Source organism: Xenopus laevis, chromosome 5L (genome assembly GCF_017654675.1).
Source record: "Xenopus laevis strain J_2021 chromosome 5L, Xenopus_laevis_v10.1, whole genome shotgun sequence".
Classification (NCBI taxonomy): Eukaryota; Metazoa; Chordata; class Amphibia; order Anura; family Pipidae; genus Xenopus; species Xenopus laevis.
Genome location: NC_054379.1, coordinates 52,657,744 through 52,681,851, shown reverse-complemented (window position 1 = coordinate 52,681,851; position 24,108 = coordinate 52,657,744). Strand labels below are relative to the sequence as shown.

Below are 24,108 nucleotides of genomic sequence, written 5' to 3'. Positions count from 1 at the left end.
TGGTTTTCTTTGCCAGGAAATCTACACAAAATTGAGAATTTTACACTGCAATTAAAAAGGAATTCTAGATTACCATACTATAAAACAAAGCATATATTTTTATTTCTCTGCTAAAATGCCTAAATTCATAATTTTGGTCTCTTTTCACAGGGAGAGTTGGGGAAAAAAGGGAAGTAGAGGTCGAGGGCCAAGAGTGAGTGGGGCCATGACTAATTAGTGATTTCAGGACATGTTTAAACACAGTGAGCTCAATAATCAACAGTAGGCAGATTTGCACCTAGGCAATTACCTATGTGACAACTAATGTTTGCTTTCATTGTTCTACTTATAGCTGGACACAGAACAAATCACTGATTGGTTGCAATAGGTCACTGCCTAATTGCAGATTTGTCTAGTGTTCATAAAGCCCAAATGTCTTTGTAAACTTTTGGGATCCCTAAAATGAATTTTCTGTGTGACACTTAACTTCTAATTATGCTACTGGGTGGTGGATGGAATTGAAGCTGGGATCAAGGTTGTATTTTAAAGGCCTAATGTTGGTACATACAACTGATAAGGTGTGTCATGTTTTCTAATTCACTGTTTAAACAAAAAAGGAACAGATTAAATATATTAATTAATTGAAACCTATGCTTGTTCCATCCTAGCAGCTGCAAGATATGTCTTCCTTTCCCTTTATCCATATTATCTGCCCTTTGCAGTCCAAGATTTGGTCTAGTTCCCTTTTCTCCTTTCTTCCAAACTGGGGCATTGTATTTATTCCAGTGCTGTATATATGTATTATGTAGCATTTTTTAAAGGGACCAATTTATAATTTTCCATTTTGGAACCACTTTCGACCCCTGATTGGGATTTGCATTGGAGATTAAAGGTTTGCAAAGACATTAGCAGCAATAAACACTAATATCCAGAAGAAAGGAAATAAGCAGCTCAGATCAGTCAAAAACATTTAAGTGATTAAGTGTGCATTTGATAAAACTTTCACATTTTTTGAAAAATGGTAAAAAAAAGTATCTAACTGCTATCCTAGTTCAGTCTTTCTATATATTTGCCCCTAAGACTTGGTGAGAATGCAGTGAGTGCTCACATTCTCTCTCTCGAATATACCCATCACAGTTACCTGTTTCTTCAAAAAGTGTGCATAAATGCCATTTTCTATGCTGAAAGTATGAATAAATGCCATTGTCTATGCTGAAATCCAGCTGTTTAACAGTTCTTCTCTTTCTGCATCATTTGAAATCCTGGCAGGGAAGGATGGACTAAACACTGATTATAACAACTTCTTCACAGCTTACAGACAGCATGCAGGAACTACATAACCCACAATGCATGGCACAGTTCCGTTCCTTATTGAAATCATGTGTGCAGGGAATTGTGGGGTATGCAGGCTAAGGACAGGTGGCTGCTGATACAAAGTAACAGTAGTCAGCCAGCTCAGCAAAGTAGTCAGACAGATCAGCAAGGGGCTATGCTTAGGGAACTGTTCCAAACCATTAAAAATCATGAAAAGTATGCATATTTTTTAATTGATGTATTTTGCAAAGTTGCTTGAAATTATGTTTACTTTTCAAAAAGTAAAAAAGTTATGTTTGTGTGGAGTTCCCCTTTAAACTGTTTACCTTTCAAGGGACAATAACATCAACTAAAATTAAAGGCTTTTATATTACTTTAAATATAATTTATCTTTACCCTGCACTGGAAAAAGCTATATGTTAACTTTAAAAGCTCTGATATAGTTTAAATAAATGAGCTGCTTTGTTGTCACATTGGCTGCCAAGAGGACTAAGGGCAGTGGCCAACGGGGAGATTTGTCTCCCTCGATTATTTAAAAGAAAACTATACCCCCAAAATGAACATTTAAGCAACAGACAGTTTACATCATATTAAGTAGCATATTAAAGAATCTTACCAAACTTGTCTATATATTTAGGTAAATATAAATATTGCCCTTTTACATCTCTTGCCTTGAGCCACCATTTTGTGATGGTCTGTGTGCTGCCTCAGAGATCACCTGACCAGAAATACTGCAGCTCTAACTGTAACAGGAAGAAGTGTTGAAGCAAAAGACAGAACTATGTCTGTTAATTGGTTCATGTGACCTAACAAGTATGGTTTGTTTGGAATGTTTGTGTGCACAGTGAATCGTACGATCCCAGGGGGCTGCCCTTATTTTTTAAAATGGCAATTTTCTATTTAGGATTACCCAATGGCACATACTACTAAAAAAGTATATTATGAAAATGGTTTATTTACATGAAGCAGGATTTTAGATATGAGCTGTTTTATGCAATATCTTTTTATAAAGACCTACATTGTTCGGGGGGTATAGTTTTCCTTTAAGCACCACTGCAAGCGACAAATTTTCCAAAAATGCATCTCCATTGGAAATAACTGAAATTAACGGCAGTAAAACCAACATGTTGCAAAGAGGCAACTTCAGACAACCTTAGGAATATGTTGGTTTTATCTCCAGTGATTTCAGTTATTTCCAATGGAGAACTAATTTCGTGAGATTTGTCGTTCGCAGTCATGTATAAATAATCACAGGCGACAAATCTGCCCATCAGCCACTGCCCTTAAGGCCATGTTTGTATACCAGATAACGGATAAGGTGTGGAAGTGTCAAGTTGGCAAAGGGGTCTTAAAGAAGAAGGAAAGCTACAGAGTTTTATTGGCAATAGATTAGCCACAATAGTGCAAGCTATAACACTGTATTTATTCTGTATAATGCTTTACCATACCAGAGTAAACAGCTCTAGACACTGTCTGTGTTTGTTTAGGATAGAAGCTGTCATATAAGCTTGGTGTGACATCACTTCCTGCCTGAGTCTCTTCCTGCTCACTCATAGCTCTGAGCTCAGGGGGGGAGGAGCAAACTGAGCATGCCAAAGCCCTGGAGGTTTAAGATGAAAGAAGGAAGTCTGAAACAGAAACCCATGTGTACACAATAGAAGGACAGAAATGCAGTGTATCTTTTGACAGAGGACTCTGAGCAGCATTACTTTGAGGATTTACTAGTGTATTTATATAGGCTTTTCTGATAAAGCTTACTTAATTTTAACCTTTCCTTCTCCTTTAAAATGTAGCACAATGGTTGTTCATAAGCTTTTCCACCACTTTATAAATAGTCTACATTTTCTTTTCAGAATTCATTACAGTGTCCCTTTAAGGAATTCTAGGGATATAATAGGATTTGCTGTTGGTATCCATGTTTCCATGTTTGGGTGTCAGGCTGATTTGCCGTTTCCCAAAATAACATGTATTGGGAAAAGCTGTGTGAGATGATCAAAACAGGAGGTTTAAGGGGTTAGAAAAGAATGTGTCACAAATAGATGTGGTATTAAGTATGAAGAATTATAAACTACAAATATAAAGCCGATGGATATTTTGATTGAGTTACATAAAACCAGAAGAAGAAACCCCAGAGTTTTTCCTCACTGATCCCTGAAAACATTCTCTGTAGCTACACGGCTGCAACATTGTAATTACCTTCATATTACACAGTACGGGGCAGATTTATCAAGGGTAGAATTTCAAAATTTCGATGATCAAATTTAAATGCTATCGAATTTGAAGTTTTTTTTCTGCAAATTTGGCAATCCTGTGATCGAATAAAAATCGCTTGATCGAACGATTAAATGGTTCAAAGGATTTCATCGATCGATCAAAGGATTTTTATTTGATGTGTAAAGACTTAGAAAATGGTTGTAGAAGGTCCCCATAGGCTAACATAGCACTTCGGCAGGTTTAATTTGGCGAAGTATTGAAGTCGAAGTTTTTTTTAAAGAGACAGTACTTCGATTATCGAATGGTCTAATATTCGAAGTATTTTTACTTCGAATCGAAGTCGAAGTAAATTCAAAGTCATAGTATCCTATTAGATGGTCGAAGTATCCAAAAAATTACTTAGAATTTTGATTTTTTTTACTTCGAAAATTCCCTAAATCTGCCCATACATGTTGGGAATACACTTCCAGTTAAAAGATTTTCAGCACTTGTGGTTTCATATGTTGCATCATTGGGGGGTGCCATGTTGTTATGTACCCCCCATATTGTTACTGTATTTACTTAAAGGGATACTGTCATTTTCAAAATTAACCAGTTAATAGTGCTGCTCCAGCAGAATTCTGCACTGAAATCCATTTCTCAAAGGAGCAAACAGATTTTTTTATATTCAATTTTGAAATCTGACATGGGGCTAGACATTTTGTCAATTTCCCAGCTGCCCCTGGTCATGTGACTTGTGCCTGCACTTTAGGAGAGAAATGCTTTCTGGCAGGCTGCTATTTTTCCATCTCAATGTAACTGAATGTGTCTCAGTGGGACATGGGTTTTTACTATTGAGTGTTGTTATTAGATCTGCCAGACAGCTGTTATCTTGTGTTAGGGAGCTGTTATCTGGTTACCTTCCCATTGTTCTTTTGTTTGGCTGCTGGGGGGGGAAAAGGGAGGGGGGTGATATTACTCCAGCTTGCAGTACAACAGTAAAGAGTGATTGAAGTTTATCAGAGCACAAGTCACATGACTTGGGGCAGCTGGGAAATTGACAATATGTCTAGCCCCATGTCAGATTTCAAAATTGAATATAAAAAAATCTGTTTGCTTTTTTTCAGTGCAGAATTCTGCTGGAGCAGCACTATTAACTGATTCATTTTGAAAAAAATTTTTTTTCCCATGACAGTATCCCTTTAATTCAGCCCACTCTGCTTCCAAAATTGCACTTGATACATTTCTTCTCTGCTCCATGCTGCCATACTATTCTGGGTATGCATCATCTTCTGTACTTGCACATGAACAGTACATACATTGGCAAAGAATTTCTTCTCGCCAGGGAGGCTTAAAGGATGCTGGGACACCAAGCACTGGGAAAAATACCCCAGGCGGGTGACTTTTTTTTTTGAGAAAGTAGAGTGATTACTGCAGAGCAAACTGTGGCCACTCTATTAAGTAAAGACTCATGGTATTTGTCTGAAAGTTCACTCCAACACTGCTGCCCACAAATGATCTGTATTTATTGACTTTTTATCGTTAAATTTAAATCCAATTCTTCGATCTATCCTGGTGCCAGTACTTACTAAATTGTTTAACAAACTACTTACTTAAGATCTGGAAATTACCCGGGATATGGCTAGGGCAAATATAATTGTGTTTCCAAAACCTGATAGAGATCCCACTTTATGTCAAAACTACAGAGCGATTTCGTTAATAAACCTGGATCTGAAACTGTACGCCAAAATTTTGGCTAATAGGCTAAATCGGCACCTGCATACGATCATTCATCCAGACCAAACTGGATTCATACAGGGCAGGGAAGCAACAGACAATATTAGGCGGATTCTACAAATAGTATCTGCGGTCGAAAACAACAAAGTTCCATCTATGCTCTTAGCTTTAGATGCCGAAAAGGCTTTCGACCGCATAGACTGGAGATACATACCCTTATGCAAATGGGTTGCCACTCAACATTCACTTCTGCGGTGATGAAACTGTATGACAGACCCTCAGCTCAGATAGCAATGGGGGGATATCATTCAGTCTCATTTCCTATTAAAAACGGGACGAGGCAAGGCTGCCCCTTATCCCCTCTAATATTTGCGCTGTGTATAGAACCCCTGGCTCATAGGATACGCCGAAATCCTGACATATCAGGGATAACCATAGGATCCCATACATATAAGGTGGCGCTTTTTGCCGATGATACTATCTTTTCGATAACTAGACCTCAGACTACCCTGCCAAACCTATATAAGGAGATCCAAGACTTTGCTAGCGTATCTGGTTTCAAAATAAACAACACTAAGTCGGAGGCTCTCAATCTTTCTCTTGATAAACACGTGCAGAAACTCCTCGAACTTAATTTTGAATTCCAGTGGGCTAATAAAGGGCTCAAATACCTTGGAGTCAGGATCCCCAATTGCATTGCCCGAACGGCAGATATCAATTATACTCCTCTGATACTATCATTACGCAAAGACCTACAACGGTGGCATACCATGCCTATATCTTGGCTAGGCAGGATATGTTCTGTTAAAATGAATCTACTCCCCAAGCTTTTATATTTGTTTAGAGCTCTACCTCCTCCTAAGAAAGAACTATACAAACTACAACACGAACTATTAGATTTCATTTGGCAACGCAAGAAACATAGAATAGCTAAAACAGTCTGCTATCAATCCACCAGCAGAGGAGGCTTAGCCTTTCCACACCTGGAAAATTATAGGAAAGCAGCCATACTAGCGCAAGTAGCTAAATGGCACTCGTCCGCTGATAATGACAGGTGGGTAGAACTTGAGAATCAATTAACTGCCCCCCACAAAGTAGCAGATCTACTGTGGCTAGAGTACGAACACAGGCCCAGAAGACTCATGACCAACATTTTCATCAAGTATTCCGTTAACACTTGGGACAAAGTGAAGGCGGCATTATATCCGAATAAACGGCCATCCCCACTCACGCCATTGTTACATAATCCTGCTTTCCCTCCAGGGATGAACTCCTCTTCATTTGCATGGTGGGCAACCAATGGCTTCTTGAAAGTACAGGATCTGTTTCGTAACTCAAAATTACTGACGTGGGACACTATGCGAGCACAATATCAAATTCCTTTGTGAGAACACTATCGTTTTCAACAGATATCCCACTTTATTTTGGGATTAATGGGGCGGGACTGTCCAGACTCCTCACCTTTTGAATATGTTTGCAATAACCCCCACCGCAAGCACAAAATCAGCTTGCTTTACACCGAACTCATGGAACGATTAAACTCTAGAGGGAAAACAAAGGCAATGCTTAAATGGGAGCAGCGCCTAGGGGATACTATTGCTGATGAAGAATGGGAGCTGATTCACAGAACTATGGCAAAAGCTTCAATTAACACTTGTATAAAAGAAAATGCGTATAAAGTCTACCACGATTGGTATTATACTCCCCAAAAACTAAATAGATGGTTTCACACGACAGATCTTTGCCCGAGAGGCTGCGGGGAAATTGCTGATGCAATGCATATGTGGTGGACGTGTCCATTAATCAACAGACTCTGGAAAGAAGTCTTTCGGACAATTAATGATACCCTAGCAACAGCTTTAGCTCCGGATCCTTGGACGGCTCTACTGCTACGTAAGCCAGAACAAGTGACTTCTAATGAACACAAGTTATGCGTTCAACTATGCTTAATGACCAGGGGCTTGATAGCTAAAAGGTGGAAAGGACCCCCCCCAACGATGCAGGAAATACAAAATAGGTTATGGTGGACTATCGAAATGGAGAAACTAACTGCTTTAATGAATAATAGATTATACAAATTTGAAGAAGTGTGGAATATCTGGTTATTTCGAGAAGGCTTACTGCATAGACAGGTTTAGCGTTTCAACCACCAAACGGTCCCCACCCGCACCCCCTCCCCAGTTTTCTCCTCCCCCTCCCACGATATAGTTTTTCTCCTGTATAAATATGAAAGTATGATTTTTCACTGCTTAGAAAATAAGTAACTAGCATAATCAAGATGTGAATGTATGTCAAGATGCTCTTTATTCATGCCTATATGTTTACGTGTGAGTAATACATTCCATTGTATGTTTTGCTTCTGTCGAGCTTTAATAAAAACAAAGTTTAAAAAAAAAAAAAAATTTAAATCCAATTCATCCTAAGTTGAGTAGGAATAAGGTCATCGTTCTCCACTTTTCTTCATCTCCCTTCTTCAGGTAGTTCAGAAGAAGTTCAGAATCAGCTTGGAAGTATTAGGATAATTATCTTGTTGCATCACACATGACTGCCCATTAAGTCATATAGGCATAGCTGTGAAGAATGCTGTGATAGCTCATTTGTTTCTGAATTACAGTCATTCTGTGCAGGTCCCCAACTTTATAGCAAGCAAAAAAATAAAAATCCTCCCCCATGCTTAACTGTTATTCATTCATTCTCTCAGCTGGTCAAAAAATACAAATACTCACTGTGGTGACCTGAAAATTTGACATATACATTTTCCTAAATTAAATTTGGTTGCTACCTAAAAGTGTGTGTTCAAAAATATTTTGACTGGCAGTGTATATTAACCATTATAAGGTGATAGATATGGTATAAATTAGTGCTTTGATTAGTTACCACATGCTCAGGTTTAAAATGAAAGAAAACTGAAGACTGGTGTGCATCTTCTACATGGACAAACTGTTAAACTGACCTTATATAGATGATTATGTTCAATTTAGAACAGCGGTATATTTTTTTTACAGTTAGCACTTCATTTTATAATTATTCTTAGCTATCTGTTATAGAAGAGCCTAGTTAAAACACTATGATAGTTAAACTATAGCTTTGAGATGAACTGTCTAAACTCGTTCTAGTGTGCGTCAACTTTGTAAAAAAAAGCCTGCACACCTGTCATTTGACATTCTAGCAGATCTAGAGTTATGTCAGATTAAGCACTGTATTACTGAACCACATACTAACGATAAAGATTATGAAGAAGTTCCACAACCATATAAAACATAAACCGAGCAGTGTCCCTTTCACAGCTCTCTTGCCATGCACAAATCATGACTCCTTGATTTCTTAAAAATCTTTTTTCTGAGCCAATGACAAATTAAATGTTTCGGGCCAGATTTCTTAAAGGTCGAGTTGTTGTTTCCAAGAAAATTAGAGTTTCAAAAATCAATCGATTTTTTTCAAGGTTTATTATACTACCCCAGCCCTGGAAATAGCTTGAATCTGAAAATACTCCATCTAAAACCTGTTGAGGTCATGTAGAAGTCAATGGCAGAGGTCCCTTTAACTATTTGAAGATGTTAATAGCCTTCAAGGTTTTTTTCAGAGGGTTTTCTGCCAAAAACTTGATCAATTCGAGTTCATTCGAGGTCTAAATTAAACCTCACATAGCTCTAAAATTCGACCTTTGATAAATAACCCCCTAAATGTACCTTATGTGCTTTATGGCAGCATGGTGCCCAAATGGGTAGCACTTCTGCTTTATGCCGCAGGGGTCCAGAGTTCATTCCGAGCCTGGGCACTATATAAAAAAATTTCTCCCTTGTCTGCATGGGCTTCCTCCCATTCTCCAAAAACATACAGGCATGTTATTTGGCTTGAAACCATATTGACCCAAGTCTGTGTGTAAATGTGATGGTGACCCTAGATGCTAAGCTCCACTGGGAAGGGGTTGATGTAAAAGTAGACAATTTCGGTAAAGCACTGTGAAAAATGTGTCACAGTTATAACAAATAATAACTAATCAATGTCTCAAAATTGTCAACATTTCATATATAAACTGGCAATCTGTGGCCTATTTACAGTTCCTGAGATATTGTCATCGGGAATCAGGGATGCATTAGTATTGATGGGGCTCCATACTACAAGTTAGCAGAAACCTCCCACCACAGCCTATTATGCCAAAACCTTGCCCATGATCCACTCAATTCCCTCCATAAGTCCTGTCCTGTTCATGGTCTCCAAGGCACACTTTCCATTATTCTGTTCCTCTGCCACAGGACACCTGGAGTACCATGTACCCACCTGATGGCTGCCCTGTGGGAAATTATAATGTTATCAAAATGCATCCATAAATACTGATCTTCAAGCATAATCCTGTACTTAAATCTTTATCAATATTTTTATGTTTTATGGGGTGGTTCACCTTTAAGATAACTTTTAGTGTGGTATAGACTGACTAATTTTATGCAACTTTTCAATTGGCCTTCATTTTTTCTTCTTTATAGTTTTTGAATTATTTACCTTCTTAAAAAAACATGTACTCCAAGGCAGCAATTTTGTCATTGCTTCTTTTTATTACTCATCTTTCTATCCACAGTCTATTCCCTTATTCAAATCAATGCATGGTTGCTAGGGTAATCTGACCCCTACCAACCACATTGCTGAAATTGCAAACTGTAGAGTTGCTGAATAAAAAGATAAATTACTAAAACTACAAATCATAAAAAATGAAAACCAGTTGCAAACTGTCTCAGAATATCACTAAAATTTATCTTAAAGGTGAAAAACCGTTTTAACTATAAAAATCTAGACATTAGGCAAGCTTTAGTTTTCATTTGCAAGGATTCCTTCATATCCAGTGCTTTTATTAGCGTCAGTCTTTCTTTACTGTGGCCCTGTAAATTGATGTACCACTACCCTCCCCCCAGAAGCTAATGTGTCCAGAGACATGTCTGTTCTGCCTGCTCTTGCCAGCACAATGGAAAGGTAACAAGATAACAGTTCTCTTTTTACTGAAGCATTCAGTTGCCTGAACTCATAGGGCCTGCATGGTTATTTCTCTATCCACAGCTCTGCTTCAGGCCATTAGCACATGCTGCCAAAAAAAACCTCTCCTTTAACAACCGGTGAAAATAGCAAAACTGCATATGCTACCTCCCATTGAGTTACAATACTTGCAGAGGAGTATTTACCATATAGCCACCTGAGGGCCCATGCCTAGGGGTGTCCCTTGGATGCCTATATGGTATATAAAACTATTGGGGGGAGGAAACCTCTTACATACATTGCTGCCGGATATTTTCCTATGAAATCCAGCAGCAGAGGTGATTTATAAATCATTATGAAAATAATAAGATAATATTTATCCGTTCCAAATTTTCTCTGTTCAAGATAGAGCAAAGAAAGTTAGGTCCCAGCTCCATCCTTGGTGAAAATGGCTCAAAGAAGGTGGAAAAGTCTAGAGCAAAAGTAGTTCATCTACAACCCATTTCTCATGTTTTTAAAGGTGTTGTTCAACTTTAAATTAACTTTTAGTATGATGTAGAGAGGATGTTCTGAGACAATTTGCAATTGCTTTTTACATCTTCTTGTGTTTTTTTAGGGATGCACCGAATCCAGGATTTGGTTCGGGATTCTGCCTTTTTCAGCAGTATTCGGATTTGGCCGAATCCTTCTGCCCGGCCGAACCAAATCTGACCCCTAATTTGCATATGCAAATTAGGGGTGGGGAGGGAAATCACATGACTTTTTGTCAGAAAGCAAGGAAGTAAAAATGTTTTCCCCTTCCCACCCCTAATTAGCATATGCAAATTAGGGTTCGGATTCAGTAAGGTATTTGGACGAATCTTTCACAAAGGATTTCGGGGGTTCGCCCAAATCCCAAATAGTGGATTCAGTGCATCCCTAGTTTTTTTGAATTATGTAGCTTTTTATTTGGCAGCTCTCCAGTTTGTTATTGTATCAATCTGGTTGCTAGGATACAAATTACCCTACACTAGCATCTATGCATTGAATAAGAGAATTTGAATATGAATTGGAGAAGGCCTGACTAGAAAGATGAGTAATAAAAAGAAATAATAATAATACATCTGTAGCCTTAAAGAGCTAGGTGACCCACATTTAAAAAGCTGGAAAGAGTCAGAAGAAGAAGGCAAATAATTCAAAAGCAAAAAAAAATAAAAAAAAATTGAAGGTCAGTTGAAAAGTTGCTTACAACAAGCCATTCTATAACATACTAAATGTTAACATTAACACCTTTGCTCACAACAGCATCAAGGGTGCAACCATATAATTCAATAGTGATTACCAAGATGCTTTGATGCCTGTTGCTCAATGGTGCACACGCAGTTCAGGTAATTCCTAATTTTTACCCTGACACCTAGGGGTTTATTTGTTAAGATTCAATGTTATATTTTTAGTCAAAACTAATATTTTTGAATTTTTCACGATTTATTATACCCCGACTCTGGAATAGCTCAAATATAAAAATACACCATCTAAAACCTGTTGAGATCATATAGGAGTCAATGGCAGAGGTCCCTTGAACCATTTGAATATGTTAATAGCCTTCATGATGTTTGAGGGTTTTTTCAGGGGGTTTTCCCTGATTCTATTTTTTTTTTTTTTTTTTGCAGAAAACTTTTAATTCAAGTTTTCATGTTTCGCAACTTGAATTCGCTGAATCACGTTTTTTTAAATAAGAAACCATTCAAGTTGTAAGTTCATTTGAGGTATAAAAAACTCTAGCATTTGGCCTTTAATAAATAACCCCCCTAGAATCCATGTGGAGTAGATTGAGCAAATTCTAGTCTCCATGACTGAGGCATCACAGGCAAAAACAAAGGGGTAGATTCACTAAAGGACGAAGTGGCTAACGCTAGCGACAATTAGCCTGCGTGCCACCCGCAGGGACATCGCCAATTCACTAACAGGCGCCAAATCGCTAGCGTTCGTTCACTCGTTACTCTGCAAATTTAGTGAAGTGCAGACTTTACTGAACATTGCTTCTTTCGCCAGAGTTGACTTCGCCACCTCAGACCAGGCGAAGTGCTAAAAAGAAGCTAGATCTTCCTCAGTCTTCTGTCACTTACATAATATCCTGTGTGCCGAAAATTCATTAAAGTTCCAAAAACGCTGGCGACTTTTCCTTTTTTGACGTAGGATTGCCTGCAAAAGTCCTAACAAAGTTTTTTTGGGTAACCGGTTTTCTCCAACATTTGGCACCCCCAAGTGCAAGACGATTTTTCTTCTCCTTTAAGAAGGCTTTTGGAAAGTAATAGCATTTTGCTGTTTGTCCTCTGTTACATCAACCATTGGAAATGAACTGCCATCTCTTAAAGTGGACCTGTCACCCAGACATAAAAAGCTGTATAATAAAAGTCCTTTTCAAACTAAACATAAAATCCAAATTGTTTTTTTTTTTATTAAAGCATTCATAGCTGTTGTAAACACATTTAAAAATCTCAGCTGTCAATCAAATATTGGCTACCCCTCCTCTATGCCTATATAGGTGGGGCAAACAATAACTTTCATTTTCCATTTAGCTGTCACTGTTCTCCCCACATTTCCCCAGTTATCTTACCCATTTAATTGTATAGCCAGGGCATGGGGATGGACATAAGGTCCCCCATTCTGGTGCACAAACAAAATTCTGAGATGATGTAAGGCTTGCCTTAATAACAGTGTTCACAAAATGGCTCCTGCCTGCTTGCTATATATATCCCAAACTTATGGAATCAAGATTCAAGTAATTTTTTTTTATGGTGACGTGTCCCCTTTAAGCTACTAAAGATTGTGAAAAAACAATATTTCTTTTTACCTCAAAATGCTTGTCCCAAATTTTTGCTGAAGCCCAATTCTTAGCGATACTCTCAATTGTTGCCTAGCTTCTCCCAAGCAGTTGTATTGCTTACAGCCAGAGGGGAATGAGCAAGGAAACATGCAAATATAGAGTATAGAGAAGACTGTCTGCCAATTGTTGCAGTACCTGATAGCACCATATGAATTCCTAGTATAAGTAGGCAGGACTTATACAGGTAAATATGTGCTCCTCCCCAACCCCTGATCACGGCGACTACAAGTAGAGGTGCACATTGCACAGCGGCCCGAGGGGAGATACAGGCTTGCGGTTAGTCTTGCGACAGGGTTGGGGGGCTGAGGGGGCCTAAGGTGACAACTCCAGACACCCCTGTGTGACATTGCACTTCACAGTGATGACAAGTAGAGGGCTAACCGTTTATATGCCAGAGTTTGCAGAATCTATAGTGCTGACACAAAAGTTCAGCATGCCAGCATTGTAGAGTCTACATTTCTTCTCTTAATTTCGATTTAAAGATGACCGACATGGGAAGTATCACCACTACAAGTAACTAGGGATGCACTGAATCCACTATTTTGGATTCGGCACAACCCTCGAATCCTTCACAAAAGATTTGGCCAAATACCGATCCGAATTCTAATTTGCATATGCAAATTAGGGGTGGGAAGGGAAAAATGTTTTTTACTTCCTAGTTTTGTGATAAAAAGTTACTCGATTTCCCTCCCTGCCCCTAATTTGCATATGCAAATTAGGATTTGGTTCAGTTCAGCGTGGCAGAAGGATTCGGCCGAATCCTGCTGAAAAAGGCCGAATCCTGGATTTGGTGAATTCCTACAAGTAACATTCATCAATGTATCCCTGGGTCATTGCTTTAAAGGAGTGGGTCACCTTTAAGTTAACTTTTAGTATGTTATAGAATTTTAAGCAACTTTTCTATTGGTCTTCATTATTTTATTTTTTTTAATAGATTTTTTTTAATCAATTGTCTTCTTCTTCTGACTCTTTCCAGCTTTCAAACAGGGGGTCACTGACCCCCATTGAAAAAAAAACAAATGCTCTGTAAGGCTACAAATGTTTTGTTATTATGACTTTTTATTACTCATATTTCTGTTGAGACCCTCCCCTAATTGCAGTCTCTTATTCAAATCATTTACCTGGTTGCTAGGGTAATTTGGGCCCTAGCAACCATAGGGCTTAGATTGCAAACTGGCGAGCTGCTGAATAAAAAGCTAAATAAAGCAAAAAAATACAAATAATAAAAAATGAAAGCAAATAGCAAATTGTCTCAGAATATCACTCTCTACATCATACTAATGGGGGAATGTAATAAAAGTCGCAAAGAGCAAAACAATTAGCACATAGAATAAAAAGTATAATTTTGCAAAGTCTACTCAAAGGCGAACAACTGCTTTAAACAGAATAAGTGCAGTATCCCCACACTATTTCTTTATTTTGGTGAAACTGTACGGTTCAAATGAGATGATTCGCCCCACCAATGACTTAAATGAACTCTGACACCCTACATTAGTTAGGGACCTAAAAACTAGTTACCACCAGTACATAGATATATTTCTGTACACTTTTTGTCTACAGTACTAGCTATTAGCCTCATTAGTTGAGCAGTGGAGTTATACCTCCAAACTGAGAGTGACAGCTTTTCTTGAGAACATAAATATATCTCCACTCCACAAGGCAATTGCTGTAGGGATTCTCATTCAAACTTGCATACAGACCTAAGTTAAAATGTATTCTCTGTCGCCATGCCATTTTGTAAGCATAAATAGAAAGTGCTTTTCGAAGCACAATGCTTAGCAGTTCTAACTGCAAAGCATTGTAATAATCTGAGAAAGTTTCTTTATGAAGTGTTTATTTACTAGATGCCAAATTGGCATAATAAAGCATATCTTGGGAATTGGATAGATGTATGGTTGGTCTGCACTTGGCAAAGAAAATGCAGTTAAAAGCATTTACGGAGAACCAAGACAATCGATACATTCCACATTACAGTATGTTTATGCTGTACTGAACTTATTTCATTATTTTTCATAATTAACATTGAGGCTTTTAAGGATGTTGTAGATGTTTTTTCATCTTGTGTGTGTATTTCAAAAAAAGAGTTTTAGCTCTGCTTTAGAGCCCATTTAAAGTGCGGGACATAGTGCAAAGTTTCAAAGATTGATACAAACCTCTGTATTTTGCCCTTTTGCTCCCTGTTTTTTTGGTGAAGAAACTAATGTTCATGGTAAGTAAGGCGTTCTTTCCAAGAACTTATAATAGAGGTAAATGTTCCCACACATAGGCAGATATTGGTATATTGGTTGCCATTTTGGGCAATTTAAACTGAATTGGCAGCCCACTAGATGCATTGGACCAAAACCATTAGGCTTAGTCATATGTTGACTGGGCCATGTGGATAACAGACAGTGAAGTTTAATGTGTTCCACTTGTGATCCAATAACTAGGGGAAGTAAAGTCTAAAATAGAATAAGGCTAGAAATGCTGTATTTTGTATACTAAACATAAGCATGAACTTACTGCACCAGAAGCCTAATAAAACAAATGATTTATGCTTTCAAAGTTGGCCACAGGGGGTCACCATCTTGTAACTTTGTTAAACATCTTTGCAAGACTAAGACTGTGCACATGCTCAGTGTGGTCTGTGCTGCTTAGGGATCGTCATAAATTATCAAAACAGCACAAGTCAAATAATATCTGACAGAAGCCAATACAGCCAATTGACTGATCAATAACCAGAATATGCAGACTGCACTGGGTCCTGTGTTGTCATGTAATCTAATGTGGATTTTATAATTTTTTTATTGTTTAGTACAAACTTTCTCCAAGTCTGCAGTACCAGTGGCTGCAGCAAAATAATCCTCAAAATAGAATCCCAGTTTATCTGTTTGTCCCTGCAGCTGGAGTTGTAAAAAATAAAGGGGATGTAAAGGCAAAAATAAAATCCAATACAAATCTCTAAACAGTCGCCGACTGCTCTACAGGGAAACAAACATAGCTGCTTGACTTCTGCACAGCTGGGAAGTAAGGCGGGGGGCTCCCTCTGCTGTTCATAAGTATGATTGTTTTCCTTCAGAGCAGTTAGGGACCGTCTGACAATTCCTATCCACAGAAGGGAATGAAGGGAGAATTTCACTTCATACAGTCAGGTTTCTTATAGAAACGGTACACATTTTTTACTTGAAGTATATTGGAGAAAAGTAGCGATAACAATAACTGAGTAGCTTTACAGTGTATGTCATTTTTTAGATGGGGTCAGTGACCCCCATTGGAAAGTTGGAAAGAATCAGAAGGCAAAATAATTCAAAAACTATAAAATATAAATAATGAAGACCAATTGAAAAGTTGCTTAGAATTGGCCATTCTGTAACATACTAAATGTTAAAAAGTTGACTACCCCTTTAAGGTTATTGACTATTCATTTAATTTCACCACAAGGGTGGCTAAAACAGGTAAAGATTCAAATGTATGGCCAAAATTTGTAAGAAATGTACATGTTTAAAATAAATTTAGAAAGTGCTGTTGTTAAAATGTTCTGATTACTACAGAACAGTACCCGCAAGAAGGTATGTACAGGATGTTACATGGCACACGTGTGTAATAAAGAATGAATAAAAGGCATATACTGTATATGTATTTGCAAATGTTACACTGAAGGACCATCATATTGCAGCATTTGAAGATCAGAAAATGATAGAATATTATGGTCATACAAATAAAAGTGTTCATTAATGAAAATGTTATGCTACTATATTTATTTAAAGTAGCCATTATTTTTACTGAAGGGAAAGTAACATTGATATTTCTGGTCAGTTCTGTGGGAAACAATTTTCCAAAGAGACCAGCACAGTGCTGCATAGAAAAAAAGCCTCTCATAAATAGCCCGAGGGGTCCAACTGTGCCAGCTGCTGTCTGAGTAGGAAAAAAATGCTATATACACTTAATAATATACATGTAACCCCCAGCTCATGCTCTAGGTGGGGTCTGAAGGGAGGAAATAATAACGCTCACTCAGAGCCATTTGGCACAGGGATACTTATTTTGATATTGCTAAACCAGCTAAAAGAAGTTCTTGCATCTGTTAAAGCTTATTATAAGCCTTGAAATATGTGGGCATGCATAACCACTAACCTGTTGGCTACTGGGCTTTTTTTGATGTTGTATCTGAAGCATTTTCCTACTAATACAAATCCTTTCAAATTTTATTATACCCTGCCTTTTACAGAGAAAATTGCATCTAGTTTAGGCTGACTGCAAACTAGAATTATTACTCCTGATCCATTTAATCTGACCTTTAGTCTAAATTCAATCTGCATGATTTGGCCCTTTTATTGATTTCCAATGAATTGTATTCTCTGAGTGCAGAGATGTACCAAACACTGAAACAAAGAGCAGTTTGGAACAAAATGTAACCTTCTTTCCTACTGGAAAGGAAGGTAAAATAGACCTCTCTGGTACCATGAAATGACGTGCAGTGAGAGGACACACATACGATCATGAACAAATAGTCACGTGTCCTGGAGAGGAGGAGAAAAGGATCATCTCATAAATTATTAAGAGCCTCAAGTCTAATTATAGCTATAGTCTAATCTCTCTTAGCTGCTATACAGTGTAACTTAAAGGCTAAAGTTCTTGCTGTTATCAAGTCACAGCTTGTAGTGGTTTATGAAAAAGCAGTTGTAGAGTGTCACTTAAAAGAAAAGGATCTTTAACTGTTTTCCTGTTAATGTTTAGACAGAGAAAGTCGAACTGGCAATACACCAAGCAAAGGCAGGGCACCTGCAGTGACAACGATGACGGAGAACTCACCTTCCAGTGTAAGAACAGTCGACGATATTTCCATAGAAGCGAGCCATGAAGCTTTGCCCAGGCTGGACCACATGGAGGAGCAGCCGCTTTGCAGCATGAGAGTAACAACAGAAGCTCACACCCAGTCCACAGGGACAGTAGGCAGGGCTAATGCTACCATATTTTCTGCTGGGGATGCTGGTAAGAACAACAATCTCTTGCAACCAGAAGCAATACCGCTTTGCAAGAATGTGTTAGGATTAGAAACAGTCTCGAGGGAACCAGAGGAAGAGCACCCAGGGAAGCATGAATTAATTTCAACCAGTGCAGCTTCTGCAGATTGTATTTCAGTAACCCACGATGATCTTTCTGGTATGAGAAGTAATTTGGATTGCAACAAAGCTGTTCAGCCTGAGCAAGTTACAAACAATACAGAAGAACTTTGTACAGCGGAAGATGATGAGGATTTATCTGTTAAAAAAGGCAACGCTATAGCTCCAGACGGCACAAAAGGGGAGGCACTGGAGTCCCCTGAATATATTGCAAATCAGGAAACCTCACCAGAGTCCGAGAGGGAAGCTCAAAGACGAGCAACTGTTGAATTTATAGCAAATTTCCTGAATGGAGACCTAAGAGACAGCGAACATTTTCTGTCTCAGCTTGATTTTCAGGAGGAACCCTTTTCTGAGGAAGAAATGTCGCCAAGCCCAGGCGAGTCAATCTTGGGGGAAAATTTCATTTCACTGGATGAACTTGCAAAGCGGATAGAGGTGGAGGAGGTAAGTGTTGTCTGTGCTTTGTTTCTAAAGTTAAACGAAAAGTATAACCCAGATTTTATTGAAACAGCAGGAAGTTGTGTTCTGGCTATTATATTAGACATCCAGTCACTCAAGCCGTTATAGTTGATATTTTTGGCTATATTTGAAATATTTGTTATTTTAACCCAGTTTTTATTTACCCAGTTTTTATTTTTACACGGAACTGTTCCTTTAATTATAAAACACTGAGGACACTGGCTGGCTGTTTTCTTTCAGGCAAATGTGGACATCACATTTGACATACTGATGAGCATGTATCAGACTGCTTTTTTTTACATATCCCTTGGAGCAAACTACTATAGTAGTATGTACAGATTATTTGGCACATGTATGGCCAGCATTATGGAATTTTGATTTATGAGAATTGTCAGGGGGATTTCCTGCTTTCTAAATATTACCTTCGAAAATCTCGTTTTTATGGTACAAGGAAAGACTTTCTCCTATTTCAGTACTATCTGGATAAGGTAGAAATATTGTTGTAAAGTCCAGGAAAAACAAGTTGATTTGGATAACAGAACCAATATTAGTCATCTGGGAGTAGCCTGATTCTTGTATAGAACAATGTATCTATAACATAGATTCAATTCGTGTATTGTAGCAAGTTGTATAAAGCGGTTGGTACGTTACCTCACATTTAGCACACTGCCTTTTTTACACATTTAGATACATTTTGTTTGTCAAGTTTTTTCTGTGTATGGGCAAAGGCTTGCCATAAATCTGCGGGTGACCAATCTCCTGCAAATACTTTCCCACTAGCAAAAATGTAAATCTTTGTGGCATTTTTTTTGGTTAGCCTAAGTTGCCTTTCGAGTAAACTAAAGGCGACTTTGGAAAAACGAAGCTTTGCATATGTTTTCCCACCAGTGATTTACATTATTGCTGATGGGAATGCATTTGCAATAGTTAAGTCACCCACGATAGAAAATATTTATCACAGAAGACTAATGTCCTGATGTGCCATTGCCCAAAAGGGAAAAAAAGCAAATATTGTATAGGATTTGTGTAAATTCGTATATATTTAACCGGGGATGTCCAGCTGCATCCTGTATGTGACATTCCACCAGATTTCTTTGGCTCATCTTAGATCTCCATAGACCTCTTTGTATGCAATCCTTGTTTTATAATAATCGGGCCCTCAAATGTGTGAAATCATGGATAACAATCCCACATCATGGAATAACTTGGACAGCACTTGCCCCTATTATACTGATATTAATAAGGTAAAATAAATGATGTTAAAAGGCACAACAACTGCCCTATATTGCCCTTTTTTGAACTAGCACCACAATGAAACCCCTTTTAAAATGTCTCCCTTACTTGAACCTTGTACAGGCAAATTTGATGTATACACTCTTATTTGTATATTCTGTAAACACATTTATATACTCTTTAGTTCAAGCAAAACTCAACAGCAAAGTTCACAGACTGTCCTGCTGGTAGGGGTTGCCCTGCAACAGGAACATTATTGTAATCTCTTGAGTATCTCTTTATATTTCCATTAGTCAGAAACATAGGGAAAATAAAGAGGGTTAATACACCTTTAAAAGTTAAAGGTGAACTTTCCTGAAAAATTTTAATATAATATAAGCTTCAGCATTCTGAAATAAGAAGCTTTCTAAATATAAACAATTGAAAATTCTGTACTGTTTCGGAAATAATCAAGTTACTCTTAACTATCCCCCTTTTAGCATCTGTTTCTCTTAAAGTAGAAACAAACCCCTTATTAAAAGACCCTACCCCACATAGACCACCTCCCCCCCAGCCTGGCTGCTATCCCGGGCAAATGCCCCTAACTTTTTACTTACCCCTCGGTGCAGATTCAGGGATCAGAGTTCACGGCAGCCATCTTCTGGGCCTTCGTTAATCTGAGAATGAGACCAGTGTGGCGGCGCATGCGCAGTTGGAGCAATTTCCGGGTTCACGATTGATAGAAATTGCCAAAGCGCCAGAAGAAGACCTGAAGACCCGGAAGATGGCTGCTGTGAACTCAGATCCCTGAATCTGCACCGAGGGGTAAGTAAAAAGTTAGGGATTTGCCCGGGGTAGCAGCTATGCTGGGGGGCGGAGGAGGGAGGGGGTTCTATGTGGGGAAGAGTTTTTTTAAAACAAAGGGTTTGTTTTTTCTTTAATTCCCTCTTCATGCAGGAGTTGGGTATGAGATATTCATTGACAGTTAGATATATTATAGGGGGGCTTCTTTTGCCTAGAAGATGTATTAGAGCTCACTCTAATAAAATCACCAGACATCGTGTCTCTCTACATGCAGGATTTGTGCAAAATGCAGTTATTTTGTTAGATTTTGTTTGTACTAGAATCAGTTATTTGAGTGATCTGCTAGGAAAGAAAGCCCCGCTTTGGATCTAACTGATTATCTGACACCCAACTGCTGCATGATGACATGAATGAAGAGAAACAGATGCTGAGAGAGGGATAGTAAAGATAAACTTGATTATTTCAGAAACGATACAGAATATTTAATTGATTGTATTTTCATGATAGTTCCCCTTTAAAAAAGTTTTTATTGAGCCTAATGTTTACAATCCATATGCCAAATAGAAGGGTTTATTTAAAATGAGCAAAGTCAATGTCAAGCACAGTCGCCATGTTTTTTCTCTGACTTTCAGCATAATTGCGGCCATAAAAAGGGCACTGAATATGCCAAAGTAGCACTGCACCCCACAGCTGCACATCTCAACACTGTGCCGTTGTCCAAAAGTATAGGCTGCACACATCTGAAAATCAGAAGTGACACCAGACAGACTGAAAATATTTGCCACGACTGAGCTTGATTTGTAACAAAGAGCACACGCAATTGCATTAATTTTAGCAAACTGAGTGCATTTCCGGTTTTCGGCATGTAAGCAGCACGTGTTAAGTCTGCCTGCGTTGTTTAGCACATGAGTTACATGTAGTGCAGCTGAGCAGCAGTGATTAATGTGGGGTACTGTGGGAACCCTTGAGCTACCACCTAGTCAGGAGGTGACACTAACAGGGTTCTCTGCATCAATAGGTGTAGCAGTGTCTTATTCAGATCGTGACAAAACAGAAGTGCACAAAGCACATTTTGACCCAATTTGGCCACTGCATCAATAGGTGTAGCAGTGTCTTATTCAGATCGTGACAAAACAGAAGTGCACAAAGCACATTTTGACCCAATTTGGCCACTGTGCTTGCGGACATAAATGAGCCCCTATAGTCTTTTATGTCTTTTGCTGGCTGCCATTATGTGTTCGTATTTAGTATGTCTGTTTTTCTGTTTAGCAAATTGCCAATAAAATGCCATATGTGACCTAGTCCCTTTGGGTAATAGCACATATGGAGCCTTCGGGCACCTTGAATGCTGTGTTTTTAAGTAGAAACTTGAGTAGGTAGGCACTCGGAGAACAAGCCACTGACAGGGCAATGTAGAAAAAGTTTTGATCAGTTATACAAACATCCAAATTCACCTAAAAGATTTCGTACTACTGGCACTTTATACTTCACATGCTCCTTCCACATAAAAAAGCACTGTAGAAAAGCCAACAGTAAAGAAAAGCCATAACTTGTAATTCAGCAGCATCCGGACCTCGTGCCTGTTAAAGGGATTGTTCACCTTAAGGGTAAGGCCACACGAGGAGATTTTGTCGCCTGGCGACTAATCGCCTCGTCTTTTGCGCGACTATCTTCCCGAACTGCCTCTGCATTTTTCCCCATAGGCTAGAATGAAAAGTTGCCTGCGCTAATGCACACGCAGCGTTGCGTGTACAATAGTCGCCCAAAGTTGCCTCAGTGTTCAGGGAGATAGTCGCGCAAAAGACGAGGCGATTTAGAAGAAGGCAAATAATTTAAAAACTATAAAAAAGAAAAAATTAAGACTAATTGAAAAGTTGCTTAGAATTAGTCCTTCTATAACATACTTAAAGTTATCTTGAATGTGAACCACCTCTTTACATTATGAAGTTCACTGTTCAGTACATTGTGCCTGAGAAAGTATAGACAGTAGGGATGTGATCTATAATCATTAGTGATGGGCGAATTTGTCCTGTTTCGATTCGTCATGAAATTCGCGAAACTGGCAAAAAACTTGCAAAACATTGATTGCCGGCGCCCATTAAAGTCAATGGGCGTTCTTTTATCGGCATCAGAACCGTCGCCTGCGTTGAAAAACCTTTGACGCCGTCGTCTAAATCGAGACGCCATCGAGTTTATTGGCCGGTGGTGAAACGTCCAAATTTGACGTGAATTTGCACCAGCCAAATAAATTCGCCCATCACTAATAATCATATATGCCATAAACACAGAGGAGAGTGAATCAGGGATAATAAACATATAACGTCACCAGGACCATCTAGCATAGTTATATACAATCCAATAGAAACAGTAAAGCATCAGACTAATTAATATATACTGCCTATGGAAACACAAAGGTATTGTGAGGCTGTTAGACATACAAGGTTCCCACCAACGCACAACAGAATGAGCCAGTGTCTCCTTATTGTGTACTGCTCCGGAATCAATTGAGAGCAAGAAGGCTTTCAGTACACCTGCGAACGAGGAACAGTGAGCCAAAGAATACCAAACGTATTACTCCACAAACATTTATTTACATTGTAACCCTCCAGCTTTTCTTTACATGCAAGTAACTTCAGTTGGTAGCCAATAATTTGTTGGGAATCATACGCCTGTTTTATTGTGAAAGTGCCAAGCCAGTAGTTGTTTTTGTTTGGCACAGAGAAGGCAGAGGGTAATTACAGTAACAGCAATGACAGTGCTCGACTGTCTTAACAAGGTCAATCTCCAACAGTCTGATGGCTTGTTCTGCTAAGTATTAGACACAGGTTAGGATGGAAATAGTACTACACTAGCACAGCTCAAACTTGCCCAGATGTGGTATTTAACCCCAAACTTCAGAAGGTCTTTAAAACTTGGATCGTTTCAGTACAATCCAACCCACAACTATGTGGCTGTAAAAATGAAAAAGGTAGGCTACAAACCCATGTAATGCAGGTAGAGGATGTGATGCTTGAGACCTGGGGTTTTCCATATAAGGGATCTTTACGTCATTTGGATTACCATACCTTAAGTCTACTAAAAAAAACATTTAAATATTAAATAAACCCCATGCAGCTTATTTGCTATCGAGTACAAGATACTGTTTTATTCTTACAGAGAAAAAGGATTTTTTTTTTCAAAAAAATTAGAATTATTTGCATAAAATGGTCTCTATGGAAGATGACCTTTCTGTAATTCCGAGATTTCTGGAGGGATCTCATACCGGTACATTTTAGGTAAAAATACTCTATTAAAAAAAAAAAATACCCCGTTTTTGACATGAGCTGATTCAGTTTAGCTTATGTAGGTGCATAAACACTATATACATTGGCATAAATGGATATAAAGGCTACAGTGACTTACAGTGTAATGCTGCCTTGTCCCATTCTAAAGTAATTGGCTTTAAGACTTTAATATCCCTCTGCTTTCCATGGT

At 38.4% G+C, this 24,108-nt stretch overlaps 1 protein-coding gene across 3 annotated transcripts in view; it reads left to right on the top strand.

Annotated features, from left to right (window-relative positions):
• cnst.L (consortin, connexin sorting protein L homeolog) overlaps positions 1-24,108 on the top strand; it is a 66,847-nt gene that overhangs the window by 34,945 nt on the left and 7,794 nt on the right. For all 3 annotated transcript variants that reach the window (XM_018263078.2, XM_041562753.1, XM_041562754.1), the window contains one exon: positions 17,771-18,603. In XM_018263078.2, the coding sequence (XP_018118567.1) occupies positions 17,771-18,603 (833 nt within the window). The remainder of the gene's footprint in view (positions 1-17,770; positions 18,604-24,108) is intronic.